This window comes from Silurus aristotelis (assembly GCF_946808225.1).
Source record: "Silurus aristotelis genome assembly, chromosome: 7".
In the NCBI taxonomy this organism is placed as follows: domain Eukaryota; kingdom Metazoa; phylum Chordata; class Actinopteri; order Siluriformes; family Siluridae; genus Silurus; species Silurus aristotelis.
The window spans coordinates 29,195,588-29,221,469 of NC_139580.1; the positions used below are offsets into that span (position 1 = coordinate 29,195,588).

Genomic DNA, 25,882 nt, shown 5'->3' on the forward strand with positions numbered 1-25,882 from the left:
TATTGGGATATTTCTTATTTTAGGAATAGGATATAACTTCTTTAAATAATGATATCTGTCATTAACAACACACCACCATATGCAAACCTTAGCAAAAAATAAATACATTTAACCAGAACACAGGATCTGCATTTGCTTTAATTACATCTAAAATATATCACACCTCAGTGCCATCAAGTGTATTGCAATACATGAACACAATTGATATCACTAACTATTGATATTATAACTAAACTGGTGATTCTTTAATATTTATTTTTAAACATTTGCACATAGTTTTTAAAGACACTTTATATGAAGTGGGATTAATGATAAAAAATAAAGAGTAAAACAGACTATTATTTCTTCTATAAAGGTAGAAAATGCCAGTCCTGTTCACTCCCACGTGCACTCCACTCTAACTTTAGCTTTGTGTATATAGTGCTGTTTTTTAAGCTCTAAATTAAGCCTTGTCTGGCTATAAGTACAACCACAAGCAGCACGTGTTGTTCCTGATCTTTTTATTGCCATTGTAACATTTTCTTGCCTTAAAAAACAAACCACACGTAAACAAAACATAACACTGCTGTTACTCCTGGCAGAAGTTATACATTAAAATCTGCATTATCAAACATTTAAAATATGATTGTAACTGTTTATTGTGTATTATAATTTTTCATTAGCTCCATTATGCTTCTTGGCTGCAGGTGCTGATGCCCACGTGGATGCGCTAAAAGTCAACAGCGTTTTAGTGAACATTCCAGGTCGCAAGCTGCTGGATGGGTGGATGGGCAAGATATATTCTATCAACATCAGCCATGATTTCCTGCTTCAGCTGCTTAGCCCTAATCGGCCCGAGGCCCAGCGTCTTGCTGCGCTGCACTGCGTGCTGGTCCAGCTTGAACCTGACCGGGACTTAGAGGAGAAGGTGGGACAGAGAGAAAGATGCTTTAAATGCTTTTCAGATTCATGTGAGGACTAAAGTGAGTTTTCTAGGTTTTGTGTGAAATTCTTTTAGTGGCTAAAGGTCTAAAGGAGCTTTAATTATGTATAGTAGGTGGTGGAATCTGGACTGGAAGGTCACAAATTAAAATTCCAGCACCACCAAACTGCCACTACTGGGCCCTGGAGCACCACCATTACACCACAACTGCACAACAACTACACCTCAATTACACCACCACTACATCTCAATTACACCTCCAATGCACCACAACTACACCACCGCTACACCTCAATTACACCACTGATCACCACATCACACCTACATAACAACTACAACACAATACAGCACACCACTACTACACCATTACTACACCACAACTACACCTCAACTACACCACCCATACACCACAACTACACCACCACTTCATCACCAATACAGCACAACTACACCTCAACCACACCACACTAGACCTAAACTACACTGCAACTGCACCACTCATACACTGCCACTATACCTCAATTACACCACCAATGCACCACAACTACATAACAAATACACCACCACTACATCACAACTACACCACTATATCACAACTACACCACATCACCAATACACCACAACTACACCAAAACATCAACAATACAGCAGAACTACACCACCACTACGCCACAAATAAACCATCACTACACCACTACTACATTCCCAATACAGCACAACTACACCACAACTACACCTCCACTACACCACTACTACATCACAACTACAACTACACTACATCACCAATACAGCACAACTGCACCACTACTAAACCACACCTACACCACAGCCACACCATAACTGCACCACCACTACACCACATCATAAGGAAATCAACATTAGCGATTAAAATATCTTCCAAATTGGTTATGTGGCAAATGCAATTTTGCGAAAAACGGTGGGGCGCCTGATTCAAACCGCGGTAAAGTGGGGAATTACTGTACATTAGGGAACTTAGATGTACAAAAATGTATACAAAGACTCCACCCTTCATCTTGGCCACATTTAATGTTGCAATCTATTAGACTCTGTACCAAATGCTAGATATTGATTTTTCAGCACTAAGGCTTGCTTGCCATATGCCAATGGGAATTTTAATTTGCATTGCATTCTCTGTCCAGATCATCTACTGGATTAGCGAGAACATGATGAGCTTTAATGCTTTTGATCAGATTCAGGAGTTTATTCTGGGTAAGCAGGAATGGGTGTGTTTGTGTGGTTGTGGTGTTTGTGAATGTGTGTTTGTGTGTGGGCCTGTATATGAGATCCTAACCAACCTTCTTTTGTCTTAGGTTCCGTGTACAGAAAGTGCTATCAGCAGTCTCCCAGTCTGAATAAAGTGCTTCCTTACTCATCTGTGTTTGAGAAGAAGGTTAAGTTAAATGTCTGATAAAGCACTTCCAACACAGACTATACATGTATCCCTTAGATCAGGGGTCCCCAAACTACGGCCCAAATATTTGGAACGGCCCTCTAAACAATGCCGGAGACATTTAAAAAAATATATATTTTTAAATATATGTTTTACTCATATCATTTGATAATAAAGGTTGGCTTTCACACTGTAAATTCCCTTACTTATAAATAGAGGTTGAGGCACCCATAGTTGATCCATATTGATTGTTGTCCACTGTCATTACGAGAGCGTCCTCTAGAGGCAAAACACTGATGCCACGCCACGTGCAGCATTGAGTGTGCTATATTATATAAAGAATTTATAATTAATTATATGATGATATTTAATTTAATATATATATATATATATATATATATATATATATATATATATATATATATATATATATATATATATATATATATATATATATATATAGTCCCTTACGAGGGAAATATCAAGGTCCGTGACGTCGGAGTGAGGTGGGCATAACATGGGCATAAATCTGGTCCCCCATTAAAAAAAGAAGAAAACAAATGTTTTCCCCCTTACAGAAAAATGTTTGTGGACCCCTGATCATACTACTTTCTTCAACAAACATGTCATTTTACAGCAGTGTGTGTACACAGGGATGTGGTCCAGTCACAGCTATGATATTTGGTTTAGGATCATTCTGTACATTTCAGGCAGCACAATCTTTAGTAATTATTAACACTGAATATATTAGCAATATTATATAAGATATACGCAGTGTATACAAAGAGGAAATGGGTGTCAGTGTACCAGGCGTTTCTGTTCCTGAAACCACCAGCAATAATACCAGGGTGTGAGAGGAGAAGTGAAATAGTGGTGACATTTTAAAGATAAATGCAGAAGTGAAACTGTTGACTTGTCACTCACTGGATTTTTACTGAAGTACAATAACACGAACTCTGACTGAAGAATGAATTGTTTTCTGCTGCAGGAACTTCCTGTAGCGCTGACTGCAATCCCTGGTGTGAAGTGCACACCTGAGCTGCTCGCTCAGCCAATCATTAAAGGGAAGGTAACGGACTATTCAGATTATTTCTTTCCCCTAAATACAAAACATTAAACTGACAGAAAAAATGGTTAGGAAATAAAACATCAGTGAAGAAGTGGAGGGTTTCACGTTTTCCCTTTAGAATTAGGATTAGAAAATGCTCCAATAAATAATATAAAGTATATGACTTTCGATTCGTCTTCACTATAATACTCATTTGTGTTAAAATAAATAGCAGTATGCGAATAAAAGTGCAAATGTTTTAATAGCATTTCTGTCCATATTTTAAATGCAGTTAAAAAATTACAGATAAAAAAAAACAAATTTGATCAAGTCTGCGTAATTCTGCACAAGAAGCAAAAAAGGAATATGAATGTGTCAAAAAGAATCTCTTATAGAAGTCATTTGAGGCTGTGCATTACAATCTTTTTTCTTTTTTTAGTTTTCTCTTGATTAGTACTTAATTTTTCTGTGTATTCGGCATAAGAGCATGTTCCAGAGGTAGCCTCTTTGCAGCATCACAGATGATTGCCTTCACTTTAACTTTGATCAGGGATTTATTTAAACAAATTTCTGGAAATTTCATTTAGCACAAATCCAAATAGACTCTTATTGTGAAATGTGTTTATTCATTGCATTACTGAATTACTAGCGTTGTTTTGTCTTTTATGTGATAAAGGGCAGAAATCCGCAGGGCTACTGGAATGAGTTGCACACAATTATCGAAAGGACAAAATATTTTGAGGCTGTGCCTAACCCTCGATATAGATTCTCCCAGATCAAGAGTGACTGGACCAAACTTCAAGCTGTACTGGTGAGAAGAAAAAACACATCAGTCTCCATTCTTCCTTTCCCCCGGGGTGCTCACATTGTACATGCAAATGTTTTATTCTCTAAATATCTGTGCAGGTGAAGCTTTGTGCTACACTATATTGCAAATGTATGCAGACACGTGGTGTGCTTTTGGAAATTTGTGCTCATTGAACCACAAGGGTTTTAGTAAAGCTAGGTACTGATGTAGGTGAGGTGAGGAGGTCTGGGGTGCAGTTCATCCCAAAGGTATAAAGATCAGAGCTCTATAGAAGGCCACTCAAGATCGTTCTTTCTTAACCATGTAAACCATATATTCATGGAGATGTGTTTGTACACAGGGGCTTTGCCTTGCTGGAACAGGTTTGGGTCTCCTAGTTTAAATAAAGGGTAAAGTTAATGGCATTGCATTCAAATACAATCATATACATTTGTTTACCTCCAACTTTGTGGTTAAAGTTTGGGGAAAAAAAACACAATGTTGGTAAAATCAGGTGTCCCAATACTTTTGTCCATACAGTGATACTTCCAGGATGTTAATTTAAGGCTGCAGGATATCAGTATTTTAATTTCTGTTCTGTTTATAATAACACTATTATTCAGTTGATGTAAAAGTAATGACTCATATTATGTTTACAGAACTCAGACAAAAAGAAATCCTCAAATTACCTGCAACAACTTGAGGAAAACACCAAAAAGTAAGTGCTGTGTGTGTGAGTGTGAGTGTGAGTGTGAGTGTGAGTGTGAGTGTGTGTGTGTGTGTGTGTGTGTGTGTGTGTGTGTGTGTGTGTGTGTGTGTGTGTGTGTGTGAGAAGCCTTACCTCTTTGTTACACAGTTTATTAAATACAGAGACGGCTCTGCTTCTAATTACAGCATTCCCTAAACAACAAGTCTCTCTGTAAATGCTCTACAAACATGGAATTTAAATAGAATCCTTTATTAAATCTTTTCTAACCTACAATAAATATTTGCTGTCCTACTAAAAACTTTATTTTGTGTGTTCCCTAGAGTTTTGTCCATGGTAGATACGTGGCATTTGGGTAAGAAAAAAAAACTGCTGTGCAAAGGTGTATTGCTGTGATTATTCGATATGTACAAATAATGGCAGGTCACTTGAATACACCAAGCATATACCCATTCACACACACACACACACACACACACACACACACACACACACACACACACACACACACACACACTCATAATTTTTTATGTTCAATAACTTTGTCCAAATTTAGGGCCAAATAATTTCGACTCCTCTGGGAGCAGTTCATTTTTTGTTGTATGTAATAAAATGAACACAGAGGAAAAAAATGCATCGAGAGTTGAGGAATGATGGAGTTCGGAAACTCCTCAAATTCCCCCTTTTTTCCCATTTGTTTATTCTAATGTTACTCTATGACAGGTAAAGTTCCTGTATGAATATAAAGAGTAAGATCCTGAACATGTAGTTAATGAAAAATGTGAAAATGAACTCAGACTGAACTGCCACTGACCTCTGAGTCTCTCTGTTTGGTCGACAGATAAGAGAGTGGTTCCTCTCTTTCAGGAGGTGGACCAGCCACAGAGGGCGCTAATAGGCCTGGTAGGTTACACCTCATTCTAGAAGTTGTCCCAGAACTTTGTAACCTTCTGTTTCATTTTAACTACTGACACTTGGTTGCTAGGGGTGTGAATCCTCACTGGTTTTATGATATGATTCGATTGTGATAATAATGTCAACAGTTCAGTTGAATATAATGATTGGTTGGAGCCTTTATTAATATTGCTGCACATAGCTACATTTTTATCAATGAATACATGCAGTCAGATAAATGATCTACCTTCTTATTTGATTTGCTCCAAAATAAAATAGCAAACTTCAAAAAGTGCAGAACAGAAGCAGACAGCAGATGCATTGAGAGCTAATAAACAAAAAGTCCCAAAAAGACACCTGGTCATTTAGCATCGCATTTCACATTTATTCCCAATTTGCTCTAATAATTCCCTCCACTAATCTAGGAAGATGTTTCACTAGATATTGGAGTGTGCTTGTGGAGATTTGTGCTCATTCAGCTACCAAGGTGTTAGTAAAGTCAGGTACTGATGCAGGTGAGGTGAGGAGGCCTGGGGTGCAGTCAGTGTTTACATTCATCACAAAGGTGTTCAATAGGGTTGAGGTCAGAGCGCTATTGCAGGAGAACCTCCACTCCAACCCATTCAAATTGATCTTCATGGAGTTTGCTTTGTGTACAGTGGCATTTGTGCAGGTCTAGGTCTCCTAGTTCAAGTGAAGGGAAAATCTCATGCTACTACAAGCACATATGACTGGGATTCAGGTGTCCCAATACTTTTGTCCATATAGTTGATTTATATAGTGTAATGTACTTTTAAGAAATATTTAATGTTAACAAATGTATAAACATTAAATTATATTGGTACCCTATTAGTGTGGCTTATTGATGGCATAACCTGGGCTTTGGTGGTGCAGAGTTTATTACTCGTTTTGGTGTTTTGCATTGCCATTTTAAGCTAGCACGGCAAGTGCATATGTGACGAATGACGTCAGTGGGCTATGATCGATTATGGTCTATTACTGCATCGAGGCGGAATCGTCCACATCCATATCGCTATACATCATAGAAACGACTCATTTAAACACCACTACTAGGTGCTGATCGAATTTAGTCATCTTGGTTAGTTGTGTTGGGTTTATTGTTTAGGAGAGATCATTCTTCTCTCTCAGTGCATCATCCAATCACAAGGCACTGCAAAAAAAAAAAAAGCTAATTAGTACATTTTCCTTACTAATTTTCATTTTATAATCACGGATTATAATGATCATTCTTTATTATTCCATTTTGTTACATAATTTAGCGACCGAGCATTTTTCATAACTTTCTTATACCTGCTTGTAAAGTGGTGAAGACATTTGAATGTCAAAATGATTAATAATAGTGAATGTGTTTCTCTTGTTCAGACAGTTGAGAAGCTCCGGGAGCACCTGAACAAATTTCTGCCACAGCTGGGAAAGAAAAAGGTTGAAACGCTGGTGGTGAACTACACGGCCAAGCTGGTGTGTGCTTTTAAATCTTGCAGGACAATTTTTTACAGTAGAATTTGAAGCGAAATAAAGTCAGTGATCAATCGAAAATGGTTCAGAAAGAAAGCATGTGAACCATCAGGAGACTAAAATAGCCATGAAACAAGGGTTTGCGCACAACACCGGCTGAACAGCACAGCTGGACTAAGGATTTATTTATGAATAGATAGAAATCTTTACCTGATGGCAGTAGAGTCAGTTCTCCTCCAGAACCATAACCATAAAAGAGTGAAATTCAGGTTATTAATATCAATATAAATATCATACTGAAGTTAAATTCTTAAAGAGTTTTTTTTTTTTTTACTTTACAGCAACGTGAAATTCTTTCATCACATGTCTGGCTTTGTGGTCAGAGTGCAGGGTCCGGTGGTAAGGGGTAGCTTAATGTTAAAGCTTAATGGTAAAGATTCTGACTTCTGACCAGAAGGTCGAGAGTTCAAATTCCACAACCTCACCACTTATGTGCCCTTAAGCAAAGCCATTAACCCTCAGCTGCTTGGTTGTATCGATGAGATAAAGGTCACTCTGATTAATGTAAATGGATCAGTCATGATAAAGCACCCTGGAGCACAGAGGGTTAAGGTCCTTGCTCAAGCATCCAAGAGTGTCAGCTTAGCAATACTGGGGCTTAAACCTTTGACCTTCATATCTGTAACCCAGAGCCTTAACCACTGAGCTACCACTTCCCCAATTGGATATCCTGATTGGTTAGAAACTGTTGATTGATGTTCTATCACAACTTCTGACTCAAGCCACAGGTCTATCAGCAAATTCTCTTTTCCTTTTTGGGTTAAAGCAAAAATTTACTACTACGTTTGAAAAAGTCGTCTAAAATCGCTTTGCGTCCACACCATAGTTTTCAATCGTTTCCCAAAGTTGCTCATCCACACTGAAAAGGCTGACGTCCCTGTTCTGCACATGAGCAAAACATTGGATTCTTGCGACCTGCATTATTTTCACCTGCCTTTATTTACATGGAGGAAGTAAATAAATGTCAAGGAAAGGTGCCTTCACATGATAAAAATTCGTCATCTTTTTCAAAAGCCTCAATCTCATAGTCCACACTACAATGCAAAAAATTTTTGTTGACTAAAAACAAAGAAAAATATGTGTTTTTAAATGAAAATGTACAGTATTAGTGTGGACATGGCTTTGAAATACTCATGGCCAAAGTGCAAATGTAAGTTTAGTGCCTATAAATTTGTTCCTGTAAGTTTATCCCTAACGAGTGAGCCAGTGGCGACTGGAAAAGGAAAAAACTTTATTAGACTTCATGGTAAAAAAAAATCTTGAGAGGAAACAGATTCAAAGGGGAACCACGTCTGCATCCTCAACACCAAATGTCAATTGATTTCAGTTCCATCATTGTTGAGGTGAACTGTTCTGCGATAGATACTCAAATGCAATTTATCTCCTGTTGAAAATTTAGTTCGCTGAACAGGATAAAATGCAGGTTGTGCTTCTGAAACCACTTCCTTCTGCTTTGAGGCAACTTTATCATGGCCTGTAAATTCACAAACTGATAGAGAACTTGAAAGCGGGATTTCTTTTTTCTTTTATAAAAACAAAAAAAAGGAAAATCTAATCAAGAAGCGCTAAGATCGGATTGCCTTACTGTTATTTCAGCTGTCAATATTTCCATTAGAGTGTTTGTTTAAGATATCTTTAATAGTTTTATGGAATTATACTGATTAGATTTTTTAGGAATTAATCCAAGGTCACAGCATGGTTAAATCTCTGTATTAGGGTTAGGTGGTAGTTCTTTTTTTTTTTAAAGAAGTAATTACAAAGAGACGCTGAGAGACAGGAGGAATTTTCCTCTGAAAGTGTTGTTAGTGTCATTTGTAGATTATAAAGGGAACAGGGAACTCCATGGTCACGTAATCAGACATAAAACAGGAAACCATCACTGTGAAATTGTTCCAAGTAATTTCCAGATATCTGCTGAAACACCAAGTGTTTTTGCTGAGGAGACTTCCTGTTTTTAAGGAAATGAGAAGTTCGGCATGTTTCGCATGTACATGTGAATTATTAGTACATGCTAAAATGTGCTGAATGTGTGGAGTTTTTGTGTGGACAGGTAAATTCATTTTCCAGGGTTGGACAAAATGTTTCCTATTTGATTGTTTTAGAGTAAAATGTAGAAAATATTTAAAAAGAAGAATCAGAAGGTTTGTGAACATTTCAAATTTGATGTTGGCTTGATAGAGTTCACTAAAAATTATAAATAAATTTCATTTTGTTTTTGTGTTTTGTTATGAATAGGGTGCAAACATATTGCTAGGAGGTTGCAATACTAGCCAAGGTGGTTGCTAGGTTGTTGCTAAGACATTGTTATGCTAACCCAATTGCGTGCTATGGTGTTTTTAGGAACTTACAGTCTGATTACAGGCAGTTATTAGTTGGTCACTACTTCTTTGCTAAGGAAATGCAGCTGGTTGCTGAGGTGTACACACACACACACACACACACACACACACACACACACACACACACACACTTGCTATAAAGGGAATACAATTGTGCTCAGTTTTGTAAAAGTCAGAAATCGTGACCACTGAAAATTGTGTTTTTGAATAATAATAATAATAATAATAATAATAACAATAATAATAATAATAAGATATTATAACAATAATAATAATAAAAAGAAGAAGAAGATGAAACCCAAATCAAGAAACTTTGTATGGTAAATGTTCAGATTGGTGGCAAAGATGAAGCAGATCATAAAATATTTGCGGGATTTTTTTTAGAAGTTGTTGAAAAGATGATGTTTTGAATAGAAATAAATAAATTTTTGACTTATTAATATCATTTTATTAATAGTTTGGTGTGCTGAGAGTAACAGAGTCTTTTCACATAAACTGAGTTGATTAAGTAAAGAGTCTTGTGACAAAAATGATAATAGGAACATTATAGCCATAATAAATCTTAATTACATTTAAAGGCAAACACGTTTGTACATTTAGTGAAGTAACCGTTTTTTCTTTTACTTTAACTGAAGTAATATTTTACAGTGTGTCTCTACTTTAATACTACTGCCTCATCCACCTCTGATTATTGGCTCGAGTGAAAAGTCGAGTCATAAAAAAACTTCTGAAACGTGTTCCTAAAATGAGTTTAGAGTACTACGAGTATGAACAAAGTGCGACATAATGCTTTTATGCTCAAGGGAGGTTTTAAAAATCCACAGGACTTTCTACTGATGCTCAGTGTGTATAATGATCAAAGGTTGAAAGTATCAGGTGACATTTACTCGCATTACTGTAATTAAGTAGGTTTTTTGTGTACTTCTACTTTTCCAAGTTAGTTTTAAAATCTGTAATTTTACTTTTATTTAAGTATGTTTTGTTCAAAATATTGTACTTAACTAGCATTTTACTTAACTTTCTCTCATTATCATAAATGACATTATAACAGTTACATTTTACTTTTTACTTTTAATTTGAGTAGATTATTAGACGGGTAACTTTACTTGTATTTAGGTGAAAGCACTATTACTTGAAAATAAAATTTTATTACTCTTTTCACTTGTGATAATGTTTGTGTGTGTGTGTGTGTGTGTGTGTGTGTGTGTGTGTGTGTGTGTGTGTGTGTGTGTGTAGCTGGAGCTGCTCAGACACATGCTGGAGACTCTGTGGCTGAAGCTGAACTTGGGTCCGTCTGTGCTTTGCCTGTGAGTGGTCATGTATAAAGAGCATGATTTGGTACAGTTCTTGTTCACTTCGCGGTCCCAGGGTAGGAAGGATGTCATGTTGAACTGCATATTCCAGAGGAAATGGGCGTTTGCCCACTTGGCAGCTGTTTTCTGATAGCAAATAGCAAGTTAATGAAAATTAGCAGGGGATACGTACATTTAAATTAACACTAAATTAAAATATCTAAATCAAATATAAAATAAAATTCCTGGTTTCAGCAATTCACAAAAAGGAATCAGCATCCAAACCCCTGTTTACACATACAGCTAAGTGTGTTAAACATTTACATATTAGCATGTAAGGCATGGTAATGGTGGCAGGATAATCCAAGTAATTTCTCAGCATCACACTTCCATAAAACATAGAAAAAAATGTTTTTTTGTGCTCTAGTAAACAGCAAGGCAGCTCGGAGGAGTGGACAATGTTTCATGCCATGTGTCGGATTCTGGAAGCTGCTGAAGGACTTTGTCTTCCCCTCCCACCTGGTGAGAGGAAGCTCCCAGTTCTGTCATCTCACTCCCAGTTTATTTCACTCTTTTTTATGTTCTAGACAAAGGATTATTAAATGTTAAAATCGAGATCAAAGCTGATATGTGATACCGTATGATTTGACCATTTTTAGGTTATTCAACACTTTTGAGTGTGCTGGGGGTTCGGTGTCTACCTCGCCACACTTTCTTCCTGTATGTGGACCAGGGCTTTCTGCACCTTACTGAGCCTTTTGTGTCCCGCCTTTTGACAGGTGATGGTTGCTCACACATGCACAATGAATGCATATACATACATCATGGGAACACGGCATAAAGGTGGTGGTGGTTAAGACTTCAGGTAACTAATCAGAAAGTTTGTGGTTCAAGCCCCAGCATTGACAAGTTCCACTCTTGGGCCCTTAAGCAAGGCACTTAAACCCACTCTGCTCCATGGTGCGGCATATCATGGCTGATCCTTCGCTCTAACCGCAGCTTCCTGACATGGGAAATGGTAGCTCAGTGGTTAAGACTCTTAGTTACTGATCAGAAGGTTGGGGGTTCTGTATTATGGTTGACCGTGTGCTCTGATCCCAACTTCCTAACATCACTGGGATATGTGAGGAAAGAATGCAACAAGTATAAAGCACCTTTGCAAGTTGTATCCTGTTTATAACTATGTTTGTTATAAATACAAATCTAATTAAAAAAAACATAAATGCAAAGGTTTTGGTGTAGAATTGTATGTTTCCCACTGGGAATCTCTGCTTTAAGAAAGAAATACTGAAAGGGGCTTTTTTCTTGTCACATATGCATTACAACACAGTGAAATTCTTTTTTGGCTCTTCACATATCCCAGGAAGCTAGCGTCAGAGCGCACCATTAGACATGATATGCCATCTTTTTAGTAGAGTAGGTTAAGGGCCTTGCTTAAGGGCCCCAAGAGTGGCAGCTTGGCAATACTGGGGTTTGAAGCCCCAACCACCCGATTAATAATTTAAGTGTTGAGCCTTCACTAGTACCTTATATTTTGCTCCATCACCATCGTTATAGCTCAACTTGTTCTTCATTTTCTTTTGCAGATTTAGATAACAGTAATCACAATGAAGAACTGAAGTTCAGTGTCCTGAAAAGACTCCCAGAGGTGACGTTTTCCTGCCCAAAATTCTTTGTGATGCTCAATCTAATTATATCCAATGTCTGTAATTGTGCAATGGTTTGTTCTTGCTGTTACTACAGTAGAGGATTTTACAGAATGTACACATCATTCTGAGACAGCTGAGCATGCTTGTTTGAGATCGAATTCTTTTTTTCAGAGCGAAAATATAGTTATTTGGTAATGTTATGTCTGAAACTTCACTTTTTATTACTTATTTATAAACCTGTATAAAAGTAATAGTGCACTCATAATCACATAACTACTGAATGTAGATCCTGACCAGATTGAGAGTTGAAAAATTTGGAGGCAACACTGAACATTGTCTTGTTCCTCATCGTTCTTCAATTCCATCTTGACATGGTGCATTTTGGTGCCATCTATTCTCCGCCCAAGTAACACACACACACTGGCTGCCCACATGATGTATAACATAAAGTGAGGCCGCCTCCTTCTGTTGCTTCATAGTTCAGTTGAGTTGCTCAAGTATCCATTGTAAGATCTGTGGGTGGTGTACAGGGTTCAATCTGACAGCTCTGCATCTTCGTACTTAGCAAGTGTGTGGTGACTCCTTTCTATGAGGTAATTTGTGCTACAGTACAGTGTTTGTGCAACAGTCTGTCTGAACGGACCACGGGATCGCTTTCTCTCCACATGTGCATTAATGAAACTTGGAAGCCCATAATGCTTTCAACAGTTGTCCTTTTTAAGACCATTTCTGATATGTATTAACCACCATATACCCCACTTAGTCATCGAGCCAGCATGATATTCGATACTCACAAGTCACCAGATTTTCTTACTTGCCCAGTTCGATCCCCGGTCAGGGAACCAACCCCAGCCATTAGGGTTGCACAAGCCAGGTCACTCTTAGTGCCGGTCCCAAGCCTGGATAAATGGGGAGGGTTGCTTCAGGAAGGGCATCCAGCGTAAAAACATGTGCCAAATCAAATATGCTGATCATGAATACGGCTGATCCACTGTGGCGCCCCCTAATGGGAGAAGCCGAAAGAAAGTTTAAGCAAACTTGAAAGACTCAACAATTAATGGTGGAGTCTTGACTTTTCCACTTCAGATACAAACGTTAGAATATTATAAAGCTTGCCTTATGTTTTAAAGTAATGGGTGTAGATGATGATTCTCAATGTGCAGTCACTATAATAATTGTCCTACCAGTCTCAAAGAAATGTTACTTTTTCACACACTTTTTAAATCTACTAGATAACATTTTCTTCGCTTGCATACAAAATGGCACGTGTATGTGTATATTTATTTACCTAATAAGCTAAAAGTGTAGTCATTTGTCAGAGGTCTGTATTTTATTTTATGAAGATTTTGACAGGAATGATGGATTGGTGTTGTTTCAGGGTCTGGCTCAGAAAGTGTGTCAGCTTTGGGATCATCCAGTCAGCTCAGCCTGCATCACCACGCAGTGTGTGAGGAGACTATTGGAGAAATACAACAAGACCAAGGTGGGAGCTACTACTCAGAAAACCAAATCACTTTTCATCTAAAAATAAAAAACATGTTAGATCCAGCGATGATGCAACCCCAAATAAAAACAGAATCCAATGATTTGCAAATCTCGTAAATCCATAATAAATTAATTAAAATAAATGTGTTCATACTGAGAATACACACCATTTTAAGGAAAAAATAAGGTCATTTTAAATTTGAAGGCTGCAATTTGGGACAGGGCCGTGTTTACCAATCGGTAGCATCATGTCTTCTGTCTGGGAACTGAGGAGACCAGTTGCTGAGGTTTTGGGAGAATAATGTAAGTAATGCAGACTTTTAGCTGCGCAACAGTTCTGGGTTTCCTTCGTGTCCAGATCTGGGTGTCCAGTTCAGTACCCAGACTCTTCTACTACAAAGTCATGCTATTGTAATAGATGCAGTAGGCAGTAACTGTAGCATTGTCTTTCTCAAGTATACAAGGCCTTCCCTGAAAAAGATGTTTTCTGGATGGACGTTTTTGTTGCTCTAAAAACTGTATATACCGTTCACATTGATGAAGCCTTTCCAAATGTGCAAGCTGCCCGTTCCACAGGCACTAATGCACTCCCATATACAACCAGAGATGCAGCTTTTTGAACTGAGCTTTGGCCCAGAGAGGATGGTGGCATTTCTGGATCATGTTCACACATGGCTTCTTCTTTGCATGATGGAGATTTAACCTGCTTTTGTGGATGACATAACAAACATTGTTCACACTAATGATGTGTAAATGAGCCCATGCAGTGATTTTAATTACAGAACATGACTGGTTTAAATGCAGTGCTGCCTGAGGGCCCAAAGATCCCGACCATCCGATATCGATTTTTGATGATGATATTATGTATTGTAAATGATTAGATATTTAGCAATTTGATGTTGAGGAACATTATTATGAATTATCACAGACAATGATTAGACAATCATTTACAGTTTGCTCTTTTAAAGCTCCGGCAATCTTTACTTCTCAGAGACTCTGCCTCTCTAAGAGACACTATTTATACCTAATCATCTTACTGACCTGTTTACATTGAACCTCATTAGTTGCAAAATTTCATTTTATGAACACTTACATTTTCCAGACTTCTCTTGCTAGAATTTTTTTCAAGACGTGCTGCAGCCATCAAATTCAAAACGACTTTTTCTATGCTCTATTGTAAAGAAAATACAGGTTTATGAGATTTGCTAATCATTGCATTTTTTATTTGTTTATTTTTTTACATTTTACACTTTTTTTTAAATTGGAGTTGTATTTAAACATATATAGTTTATAGAACTAGATTTTAGCTGATCTACTGAAAACTATATTTCTCTGTGTGTGTGTGTGTGTGTGTGTGTGTGTGTGTGTGTGTGTGTGTGTGTGTGTGTGTGTGTGTGTGTGTGTGTGTGTGTGTGTGTCTGTGTATGTGTGTGTGTGTGTGTGTGTGTGTGTGTGTGTGTGTGTGTGTGTGTGTGTGTGTGTGTGTGTGTGTGTGTGTGTGTGTGTGTGTGTGTGTCTGTGTATGTGTGTGTGTGTGTGTGTGTGTGTGTGTGCCTTTATATGGCAAATGTCTATAAAAACGACCACATCACAAAGACATTGTTAAGAGCTTTGTTACTGTATATCACGTGCTCTGGAATTGTGACTGGTTACGAGATTGTAGAGCTGAGATCATTGTTTGCTTCACAGGCATCAGTGCAGTTGGATAGAGACAAATTGTCACCTCGTCCTGAGTTTCTGCCTCTCGACTACCTTGTTGCTATTCTCTCAGACATGGAGCAGAAAGGTATTTTCTTTGGAGAGATTTGGTGTAATGTGGAGATTGTGGATTCTGAGTGGAATAAATATGTATGTTTGTTGTGTTTTAGCTACAAACCCCTTTGTGGAAGAGGAGCATGTGGATGCCAGGTTTGTGGAGGAAACTGCACTAAAACAAACCCTGATCAAGCTGGGGTTTGAGAGTATGTGAACAAAAGGAGCAGACTGTATAACTGAAGTACATGAGAGAACCCTATTGAGATGTGTCACACTGCAAATCAACGCTGTGTTCAGCACTTATGCTGCACGATGATTACATGCTGTTTAAGATACTTGACATTCGTCTAAAAATCAGTAACTTTCACCCAGCACACACGTACACACTCATTTTCCTTTCCCATTTTAATTTCCTTTTCCAACACTGCCTGCTGACTTTGATCAAAGAGTTTATCCAGGACAAAACTAAACCCTAAAGGGATCTCTATGTTCTGTATATATAACAGTTGAATCGAATTAAAAGTAGGTTTCAGTTTGTGATTGTTTTCATGTCTTGCCATAATGATATTGCAAATAGGAAAATGTGAGTGAGCTTTGTTTTGTTTTTTCTATATCAGATTACAAAAAGCTCTTCTATTTGACATTTCTTGTATTTTTTTATTATTTCTAATCGAACAGGAGATACAAATATTTATGCAGACATCCAGGAAAGTTAGAAATAGACTGGAGTTTAAAAAAAAAAAAAGTTTACTTTTTTTTCTCATTGTGATAATGGTTGACCATGTTGTGCAAAGTAAAGAACCTCCCTATTAGGACGCTACAATAGTAAGAAATGGTACTGATCATCAATCGAAGCACACACATCCACATTGGAATCTTGGATCTTGAAATCTATGTTAAGGGTGTGAGTGTGAACGTTTCCAAGTATTTCTCTGGGGTTGCCTAAAACTGACTGTTGCAGTCCAGTGTTTTCTGCCAGAAAGTCTCTGAATTCCCCACATGAATGCTCAATTTCCAGTGAAACCTAGCTTTCCCCAATAAACATGAGGTAACCAAAAACAGGTGCTATGTTTTGTTCTTTGGAAAAATAAACTTTCATTTTCACATTGTATCTGGTTTTGTATATCTGCAGTAAATATGAATGTAATGTGGGTCTCTAGATCTCGAGGGGCTTAGGCTGGGGCTTGCGGATGTGGCGCATATTGGCTCCAGGCTCACTCGGTTTGAAAGGTGCCAGGGCCCCATAGGGTTTGGGGAGAGGCAGAGAGTCTTCAGCTGGGATGTAGGAATCGGGCCGCAAATCTGCTGTGGTATAAACCCCGTTTGAAAGCTGATACCATTCTTCCTCCTCAGTAACCTAGAGATAGACATGATAGAAGATAAAAATGCACACACAAACCCACAATTTTGAGAACACAAAATCGACAGCAATGTTTCTTAGTTTAGTTCTAAAAGATGCTATATACAGTATTACACATTTTTCCATTTCTGCAATTTTTTTTTCCTTATTTGGTCCCCAGCATCCAGGTTTTCCCTCTTATATAACAGCTACTCCTCTCTTGCTTTCTCAAAGAAAAACAAAGCTGGCCACTGCATCTCTCTCTTTTTTTGCCTTTCTGTTCATGCTTCACGACTCGATAGAGAGTTGAGAGAAAGAAAATGCCACATAGAGAGCACAGATAAATTAGATCAATTGGCTCCTAATAACTGGTAGTTTTAACCAATGTCTACTGATTTTCTTAATCTATAGGATACACTTTCTAAGGAGATGAAGTGGAAGTTCCATTGACAGACATTAAAAAAAGCAGGGGGTAAAATCTGATTAGGAAAAATAAACAAGAAAGTTAAGCAGTGACAATAAACAGCATCAACAGAACATTCTGTGGCAAACTTCTACAATGCAATGATTTTTAAACCAATATTTTATTCAAAATTGAGCATAGAAAACATGTTTACACTAAGGAAATATTCAGTTTTTTAAGGAAGAAATAAAGTTATTTTGAATTTAACGGCTGCAGCACATCTCCAAAAAGTTGGCACAGGGCAACAAAGTCTGAAAAGTTGTATTAAAGTTAAATTGCTGGAAAAAAACATTTTGCAGCTAATGAGGTTAACTGAGAACAGGTCAGTAAAATGATTAGATATAAATAGTGTATCCTTAAGAGGCAAAGTCTCTCAGAAGTAAAAAATAGGCAGAGCTCCAACAATCTATAAAGGCTGTGTCTACAAATTGTGGAATGATATCAGACTAATGTTCCTCAACATTGCGTTTTCTAATTAAATACCTTAACATTTACAGTAAATAAAATCAACAAAATTCTCAAACATCAATACTGCATAGGTTCATTAACACCTCCACAAATCATAGTTTGTGAACACAGTTTGCCATGTCACACACATAATAGCATGACTTTATAGTAGAAGAGCCTGGGTGCTGAACTGGCCTGCCTGCAGTCTAGACCTTTCACCTTTTGAAAACATTTGGCACATCGTAAAACAAAAAATACAACAAAGGACACCCAGAACTGTTAAGCAGATAGAATCTGGTTTTAGACACATATGGGACAAGATTTCTCTCCCAAAACTTCAGCAACTGGTCTCCTCAGTTTTCAAATGTATACACAGTGGGAAACATGGAAATATGGAAAAAACATTTTTGAGATGTGTTGCAGCCATCAAATTAAAGATGACCTCATTTTTTCTCTTAAAATTATATATATATATATATATATATATATATATATATATATATATATATATATATATATATATATATATATATATATATATTCTCAGTTTAAACATTTAAAATATTTTTTTTTGTTTTATTGTGAATAGAATATGGGTTTATCAGAAGTTGCAAATCATTGCATTCTGTATTTATTTATTTATATTTTACACAGTGTCCCAATTTGTTTTTTATTGGTTTTATAAGCTTCATTATCTTCAGAAAAAAAAAATCATACGGGACTGATTTTATTATGTCGATATGAGAATGTTTTTTATATTCAACCTTTTACTGGATAAAAAATATTTCTTCCATTTAAATTCATATCTAATTTGGAAACACAGTATAATGTGTATATAAAATTAAAGCCGGTATTTGAGGTTCATATTTGAGTTACAAAACTAATGGTCATTTTGACTCATGCTCTCTCCTGGCCTTGTACCTTGCGTTTCTGCTGGACTCGCAATTGTCGCATCCACTCCTGCTCGATGGTGTCTGAAGGTGCGAGCCCCATCTCCAGTCTTTTCTGGCAAAAGTCAAGTTCAAACTCTTTCTCGCGAAGCTCCTGCTGGAGACACAGAGCCTGTGTCTGACGCATGGCCAACTCTGACACTACAGCCATCATCTTCTTAGTACAATCCTTAATGCGGCTGTGGAACTCATTCACCTGTATAGACACACAAACCCAGGCAGCACCACTGAAAAACTACACAGCTGTAGGAATTAGGAACAAGTCTGCTGCAGTTTAGTTTTTACACTAGCAATGATTTTCCAGCTGATCTAAACCTGATCTTCTGATTCAGCTTATTCAAGCAATAATCTATAACACTTAATATACATTCACCAGCCAGTTAAATAGGAACACATTGATGTCATTAATGCAATATTCAAATTAACCAAACGTGTAGCAGCACAATTCATAACATCGTACAGATCCTACAGGGGTTAAGGGCCATGCTCAGGGGCCCTGGAGTGGCAGCTTAGTTTGGCTGGGATTTCAACTTACAACCTTTAGATTCAAGGTTCAATGCGTTAAAAACTACCAACATCAGACTTGAGAAAAATTTAACTTCTTGTTGTTTCAGAAACTCTGGTTTGAACATTTCAAAAGCTGCTAATCTTCTACATCTCGACTTTCTCTTGCTTCATGACACCGTTTCAAATGCACTCTATTTCTTAAATGAGCAGGCAATCCTCACTTTTATTAGTTCTATAATCTTGCCAGATTATTAAACTAATAAAAGTGAGGATCGCCGAGACTGTTCCATATGACACACCGACAATGGTAGCAATGTTGTGAATTATTCTCAGATGATCATCATGCACGAATTGCCGAAGGGTTTTGAGCTTGTTGAAGGTCTTTGTGATCTCTTGTCATCTTTTAGTCACGTGTGCCTGCCACTCAAAACACCTCGAATGACTCTTTGCAGCAAAATACAGTGCTGTGAAAAAGTATTTGCCTGATTTTTTTTATTTGTTTTCATATTTGTTCCACTTGAATGATTCAGATCATCAAGCAAAGATACAGAAAGATTACCGGATTCCAGGTACCTCATGTTATTTTTCTGTAATATTAAAATCATCTGAATCTTTTAAGTGGGACAAATATGCTAAAATATAAAACTCAGTTAGAAGGCAAATACTGTATTGTTTGTGTGTGTGTGTGTGTGTGTTTGTGTGTGTGTGTGTGTGTGTGTACACTTACCTTCTTGGCCATTTTCAGCGTGTCCTCTTTACCGTTTTCTGCCTTTATCTGAACGTCCTGAGACAGTTTAGTCACCTGCTCATAGATCAGTTCTTTCTCCAGCAGCTGCGCCTCTTTCTCTGCCAGCTGCATCTCCAGCTACATTCAGCACAATCAGTTGCGCACACATACACACAATGAATTATTATTATGCAACTCTCAACATGAATTATTTTTTAGAGCAAATGGTTACATTACCTGGTTTATCTTCTTGATGAGCTCAGGGGGAGATGGATCTTTACCACTCAGTTTACGCAATTTCCTCTCTGTAACTTGGTTCTCAAGAGACTTCTCCAGGGATAAGTTTTGTTTCTTATATTCAGACAGCTAGCCCACAGAACACACACCATTAAAACATGCATGAACTTCTTAGTGGTACAGCAATTATTAAGAACATTTTATATGAATTACTCCAATACTCGCAATGCTGTACTGGTTTACTCAAAATATTCACTACTGATGTGTTTTATTTGCCACCTGTCCTTAAATTGCTTTGTGAGCAGAGAGAAAAATAAACAAAGACTTCATTTCAATTAAATGCTAACAGTCTTCTGGACTTTGAGCTCTTAGAATTTTACATTTACATCTTTTGGCTGATGCCTCATCCAGGAACTCTTGCATAACTGTGCAATTAAAGGTTAAGGACTTTAGTCAGGGACCCAGCAGTGATGGTTGCAATTGGTGTTGATGGGATTTGCACTCATGGCCTTCCAATCTAAAGTTCAACACCTTAACCAGTAAAGCTACCACTTCCCATCTTCTTACCAAACAATTAAGCTGCAAGACCCATTTATCTGTGCTTATTAGTTTTTTGTTGCAAATTTGCACACCAGTACCAGAAGAATGACACCGATCAGGCATAATTTTATGACCACCTGCCTAATATTGTGTTGGTAATTGGCTGCCTAATAAATAAATCCACCCACTAACAGGTGCCATGATGATCAGTGGCGGGCCGTGCATTTGGTACCTGGGCCTTCTGTGGGGACTTACCTGACTTAATCCACCTCTTAATACCATCATTATCATGTCACCATTATAGAAACCATCAATTCATTCATCATCCTTTCATTCATTTTCTCCCACTTATCCGTAATCCGGGTCGCGGGGGCAGCAGTCTAAGCCTTCGACTGCTGCCCAATCCTCATAGCACTGTCCCTTACGGTCCCTCCTGCAGGTGGTGAGCCCACGGGAAGGCGGCCCCACGTCACTCCGACGTCACGGACCTTGATATTTCCCTCGTAAGGGACCCCCGGAGCATAGAGGGTAAAGGGCCTTGCTTAAGGGCCCAAGAGTGGCAGCTTGACGATACCGGGGCTCGAACCCCCGACCTTCCGATCGGCAACCCAGCGCCTTAACTGCTGGAGCCACCAATGATGATGGAGAAACCATCAATACTATACAAAAACGCACCTATATTTTATAATATAACTTGTTATGCCTGATTGGTATAAACTACTGTATAACCACTAATATTTTCTTTTAGAGATTTTTAGGAGTAAAAAAACTGCTCTACTGATTGCTCCCTAAAAAAGTAGAACCTCATTTAACTTCCAAGAAGTGGATGTGACTCAGCAGCTTGCAGAAGCCAGAGGGAACTCATTAAGGACAGCTATAAAAAACAATGATTATGGGATGTTAAATGTGGGCATTTCTTAATTAAGTCAGAACTGCATCTGCCCTAAAATACCAAAGTTAGGCCTACCAACTCTAAGAAGACAAGCCCTAAGAAGGGTCCTAAGGACTGACATCAACATATCATACTAAAAACCTAAAAGTTTCATTAATATTTGATATTCATGATTGTGTGATTATGATTTGGACTGCTACAGATGTGACACCTCATTTTAACATTTGCCTTAAGACACTTACATAACGAGAAGGAAATTTTGAGTACCTGCTTCTGCAGTGAAGTGCACTCATCTTTCAGGGGTTTCTTGCAAGGCAGCAGTTTTTTGCTCAAGTTGATTTGTCTCTGCTCCTCATTAATTAACCTTTTTAGAGAGCAGATCTCCTCTTCCAGAGCCTGTATCTGTAGTGTGCCCTCACAAATCAGACTCTCCTGCATGTTGACCTTTGCATAAAAGACACACATCTCCTCCTCTCTCTCAAGGAGTTGCACCCCCCTATCAACCACACATGCATGTAGAAAGTCAAGAGGCAAATCAAGCAGAAAAGCATAGCAGAACATCCCCCGACCAGCAATGTACGTACAGAAAGATCTTAAGATATCTCAAGATGTTAATTCTATTTAAAGATCATCTCTAGACCAAGAACCAAGAACCCATTAGATACAGTTTCATGCTCACCGTTCATTGCGGCTCTGGACACAAGCATTGTGTCTTTTATGTAAGTGCAGCAGGTCTTGTTCCTGACCACTGATCACTTGCCCAAGTTTAATGATATTGAGTCTTTGTTCTTCATTCTTATGCTGCATCTCATGAAGCATCCAGGTCACCTTGGATATGTCATTCTTCAAGCTATCCCTGATTGTGCGGCTGTGTACATGCATCAGACGAGACTTCTGCAGCAGCCTGTAGCAGATACAGCGGATATATGACCTTTAACAATGAACGCATTTAAAATGTTAAGTTACAGTGACTGTGATCTTCCTCTCCAAACCATGAAAAGCAGATGTTCATGGAGCTCACTTTGTGCACAGGGGCATTGCCATGCGGGAAAGGTTTGGGTTTTCAAGTTCAAGTAAATGCAAAATTGTATTATATCGCATCCAAAGACGTCCTGAACAACTGTGTGCCTCCAACTTTGTGGTAACGTTTTGGAGAAGAACCACATATGGTAGGAAAGGTTAAGTGCCCAATACTTTTGTTCATACAGGCTATTTTTCCAAGCCTGTGACCCATGCTTTTTTCCTAACTAATGCCTAAGGGTTCTGTGGTGATTCCTGACTGTCCCTTCAGAACAGGACTGTTCCTGTCCCTTCAGACCATGAACAGAAACAGCCTTTTCACCATGTCCCAACACTACTGTCCCTCTGAACCTTTAATCTGCATTTTCTCCAGTCTCCGGTCTCCTCTTCTTTCTCAACTAGTATATGAAAAATTACCCTTCTATATATTTTCTCTTGGAAAAGATAAAAGTACAGTTAATAATAAACTGTATTAAAACCATTAACAACTTTATGCTTGTGAGGCACAAATATCCAAAGAGAGGATACATTTTTACACTGAAACACTGAAGATTACAACATTGAAAAGGACCAATTGTATTTAAATCTCTCAAACCAACTTAGCCAAAAAAACCTGTATGAATTAGTTGTTTAAAAATGCTGGTTTTCTATACAGACCTGTCTTTTTTTATCGTTTCGGTGTGCAGGATCTCAGTCTCGTTTTTCAGAATTTTGAACTTCTCCCACATCTTGCTTGAGCCCTCGGTTGCCATCTGTAGCAGGTTTACACATTTATTTCGTTCTCCCTTGGTGGTATCATACAGCTTGGTGAAGACACAGAGTCTGGCAAAAGATAAGACAGATAACAATTACTTTCAAAGCTTTAAGTTAATGACAGACTTTGGCAATGTTTAAAAGAACGGACAAATGTGATTGTATGAAATTCCCACTTACACACAATGATTGAAATTCTCTACTCCCAGTTCCTTCAACAAAACAGTTTATTTCTATAGTGCTTTTCACAACAGACATTGTCTCAAAGCAGCTTTACAGAATTTTAAAGTTAAGGTGAGCTCCATCTCGGAGCATGACGTGAGGAGGGCATTCAAGAGAGTGAATACCAGGAAGGCAGCAGGACCAGATGGCATCACAGGTCGGGTTCTGACAGCCTGCGCTGACCAACTAGCACTGTTGTTCACTGAGATATTCAGTACCTTTAACTGGAACAGTCTGTTGTCCCCTCATGCTTTAAACAGTCCACCATTGTTCCTGTCTCAAAGAAACCCCAGCCCACCTGCCTCAATGACTATCGCCCTGTAGCCTTGACCTCAGTAGTGATGAAGTGCTTTGAGAGACTGGTCAGAGACTTCATCACTGCTTTACTACCAGACACACTGGATCCTCTACAGTTCGCGTACTGCCAGAACCGTACTACCGAGGACGCCATTGCTTATCTCCTCCACACCACGATGAGCCACATGGACTACAAAAAAAGGGAATCACACAAAGATGCTGTTTGTGGACTACAGTTCAGCATTTAACACCATAATCCCCTCCACACTCACCTCTAAGTTGGAGGTCCTGGGCCTTCCGCTGTGCCAATAGATATCTAACTTCCTGACAGACAGACCACAAGCCGTATGGGTGGGAAAACACACCTCATCCACCCTCACCCTCACCATCATCAAGTTTGCTGATGACACTGTTGTGGTGGGCTTGATCTCCAACAATGACGAGGCGGCCTTCCTACAGGAGGTTAAAAACCTGGAGAGATGGTGCCAGGAGAACAACCTTTTCCTGAACGTCAGCAAGACTAAGGAGTTGATAGTGGACTTCAGCACAAAGCAGGAGCAGTCATACCCGCCGCTAAACATCAACGGGACCCCAGTGGAGAGAGTGGACAATTTCCGGTACCTAGGTGTTCACATTACACAGAAGGCGTCTGTACCATTAAGACGCTTAAGGGACTTTAAACTTCCCTCTCAGGTGCTAAAGACTTTTTACACTTGTACCATTGAGAGCGTTCTAAAGGGTAACATCACTTCATGGTTCGGAAACTGCACCATGCAGGACAGGCGAGCCCTCCAGAGGGTGGTGCGTTCAGCTGAGCTCCCTAACCTGCAAGGATATCTACAGCACCCGGTGCTGGACCAGAGCCAGGAAGATTATGAAGAACAACAATGGACAATGGACTCTTTTCTTTGTTGCGTTCCGCTCTCTGAAAGCGAACACAGAGAGAATGAGGAGGAGCTTCTTCCCGCAGGCCATTCGGAGTTTAAACCAGGAAACACCCAGGATCTAAAAGTTGGTCCACTCTCTCTATCATCACACTTTTCTGCAAATGTTTTTCTTTTTACACTATGACACTTTAATCTCTGGACTGTCACTTTAACTGTGGACTCGCACAGCACAGTGCACTTTATACCACACCAAACCGCACACGGTCACTTTATACCACACCACACCGCACACGGTCACTTTAAAAAAGACAATCACATCAACTACCTTATGTGATTACGGTTTACTGTACATAAGCATATCTTGTATCCATAAGCATACCTTGTATATACACCTATATACTGTATATCTTTATATCTTTATATATTCCCTCATGCCGCCGGACAGTCGTATAAAAGCATACGTACGTGTATGTGACAAATAAAATTTGATTTGATTTGATTTTTTAGCAATGTGTATTTATCCCTAATGAGCAGCCATGGCAACTCTGGATGGAAAGACTGTGTAAAAATAAACCGCAACAAAATGAAGTTGTTTCATAGGAACAACATTTCTGTGTAAAATTGGTAGGAAAACACCAATACATTTTGCACCAGAGGTTCTTTTAAGTACCAGGATATTTTTAATCCAGAACCTTGTTTTCTCTGTCGCTATATCAGGTTTAAATTTTTACAATAATATAATAATGGTTCCAACACAAAATACACGAGGTTCAAGCA

The 25,882-nt window shown here is 38.4% G+C and overlaps 2 protein-coding genes across 5 annotated transcripts in view; one reads left to right on the plus strand and one right to left on the minus strand.

Moving 5' to 3' along the window:
* gsap (gamma-secretase activating protein) overlaps positions 1-16,883 on the plus strand; it is a 41,189-nt gene extending 24,306 nt beyond the window's left edge. The window contains exons 16-31 of the mRNA XM_083546246.1: positions 687-907; positions 2,083-2,152; positions 2,254-2,333; positions 3,322-3,402; positions 4,058-4,192; positions 4,828-4,886; positions 5,198-5,229; positions 5,716-5,777; positions 7,152-7,247; positions 10,880-10,950; positions 11,363-11,457; positions 11,595-11,714; positions 12,522-12,583; positions 13,963-14,067; positions 15,759-15,855; positions 15,938-16,883. Coding sequence (XP_083402372.1) covers positions 687-907; positions 2,083-2,152; positions 2,254-2,333; positions 3,322-3,402; positions 4,058-4,192; positions 4,828-4,886; positions 5,198-5,229; positions 5,716-5,777; positions 7,152-7,247; positions 10,880-10,950; positions 11,363-11,457; positions 11,595-11,714; positions 12,522-12,583; positions 13,963-14,067; positions 15,759-15,855; positions 15,938-16,038 — 1,487 coding nt within the window. The 3' untranslated portion in view covers positions 16,039-16,883. The remainder of the gene's footprint in view (positions 1-686; positions 908-2,082; positions 2,153-2,253; positions 2,334-3,321; positions 3,403-4,057; positions 4,193-4,827; positions 4,887-5,197; positions 5,230-5,715; positions 5,778-7,151; positions 7,248-10,879; positions 10,951-11,362; positions 11,458-11,594; positions 11,715-12,521; positions 12,584-13,962; positions 14,068-15,758; positions 15,856-15,937) is intronic.
* ccdc146 (coiled-coil domain containing 146) overlaps positions 16,461-25,882 on the minus strand; it is a gene marked incomplete at its 5' end in the record, with an annotated part of 30,658 nt that continues 21,236 nt past the window's right edge. For all 4 annotated transcript variants that reach the window (XM_083546240.1, XM_083546239.1, XM_083546242.1 and 1 more), the window contains 7 exons: positions 16,461-17,181; positions 18,995-19,219; positions 20,258-20,395; positions 20,495-20,623; positions 22,194-22,422; positions 22,606-22,830; positions 23,604-23,768. In XM_083546240.1, coding sequence (XP_083402366.1) covers positions 16,981-17,181; positions 18,995-19,219; positions 20,258-20,395; positions 20,495-20,623; positions 22,194-22,422; positions 22,606-22,830; positions 23,604-23,768 — 1,312 coding nt within the window. In that variant the 3' untranslated portion in view covers positions 16,461-16,980. The remainder of the gene's footprint in view (positions 17,182-18,994; positions 19,220-20,257; positions 20,396-20,494; positions 20,624-22,193; positions 22,423-22,605; positions 22,831-23,603; positions 23,769-25,882) is intronic.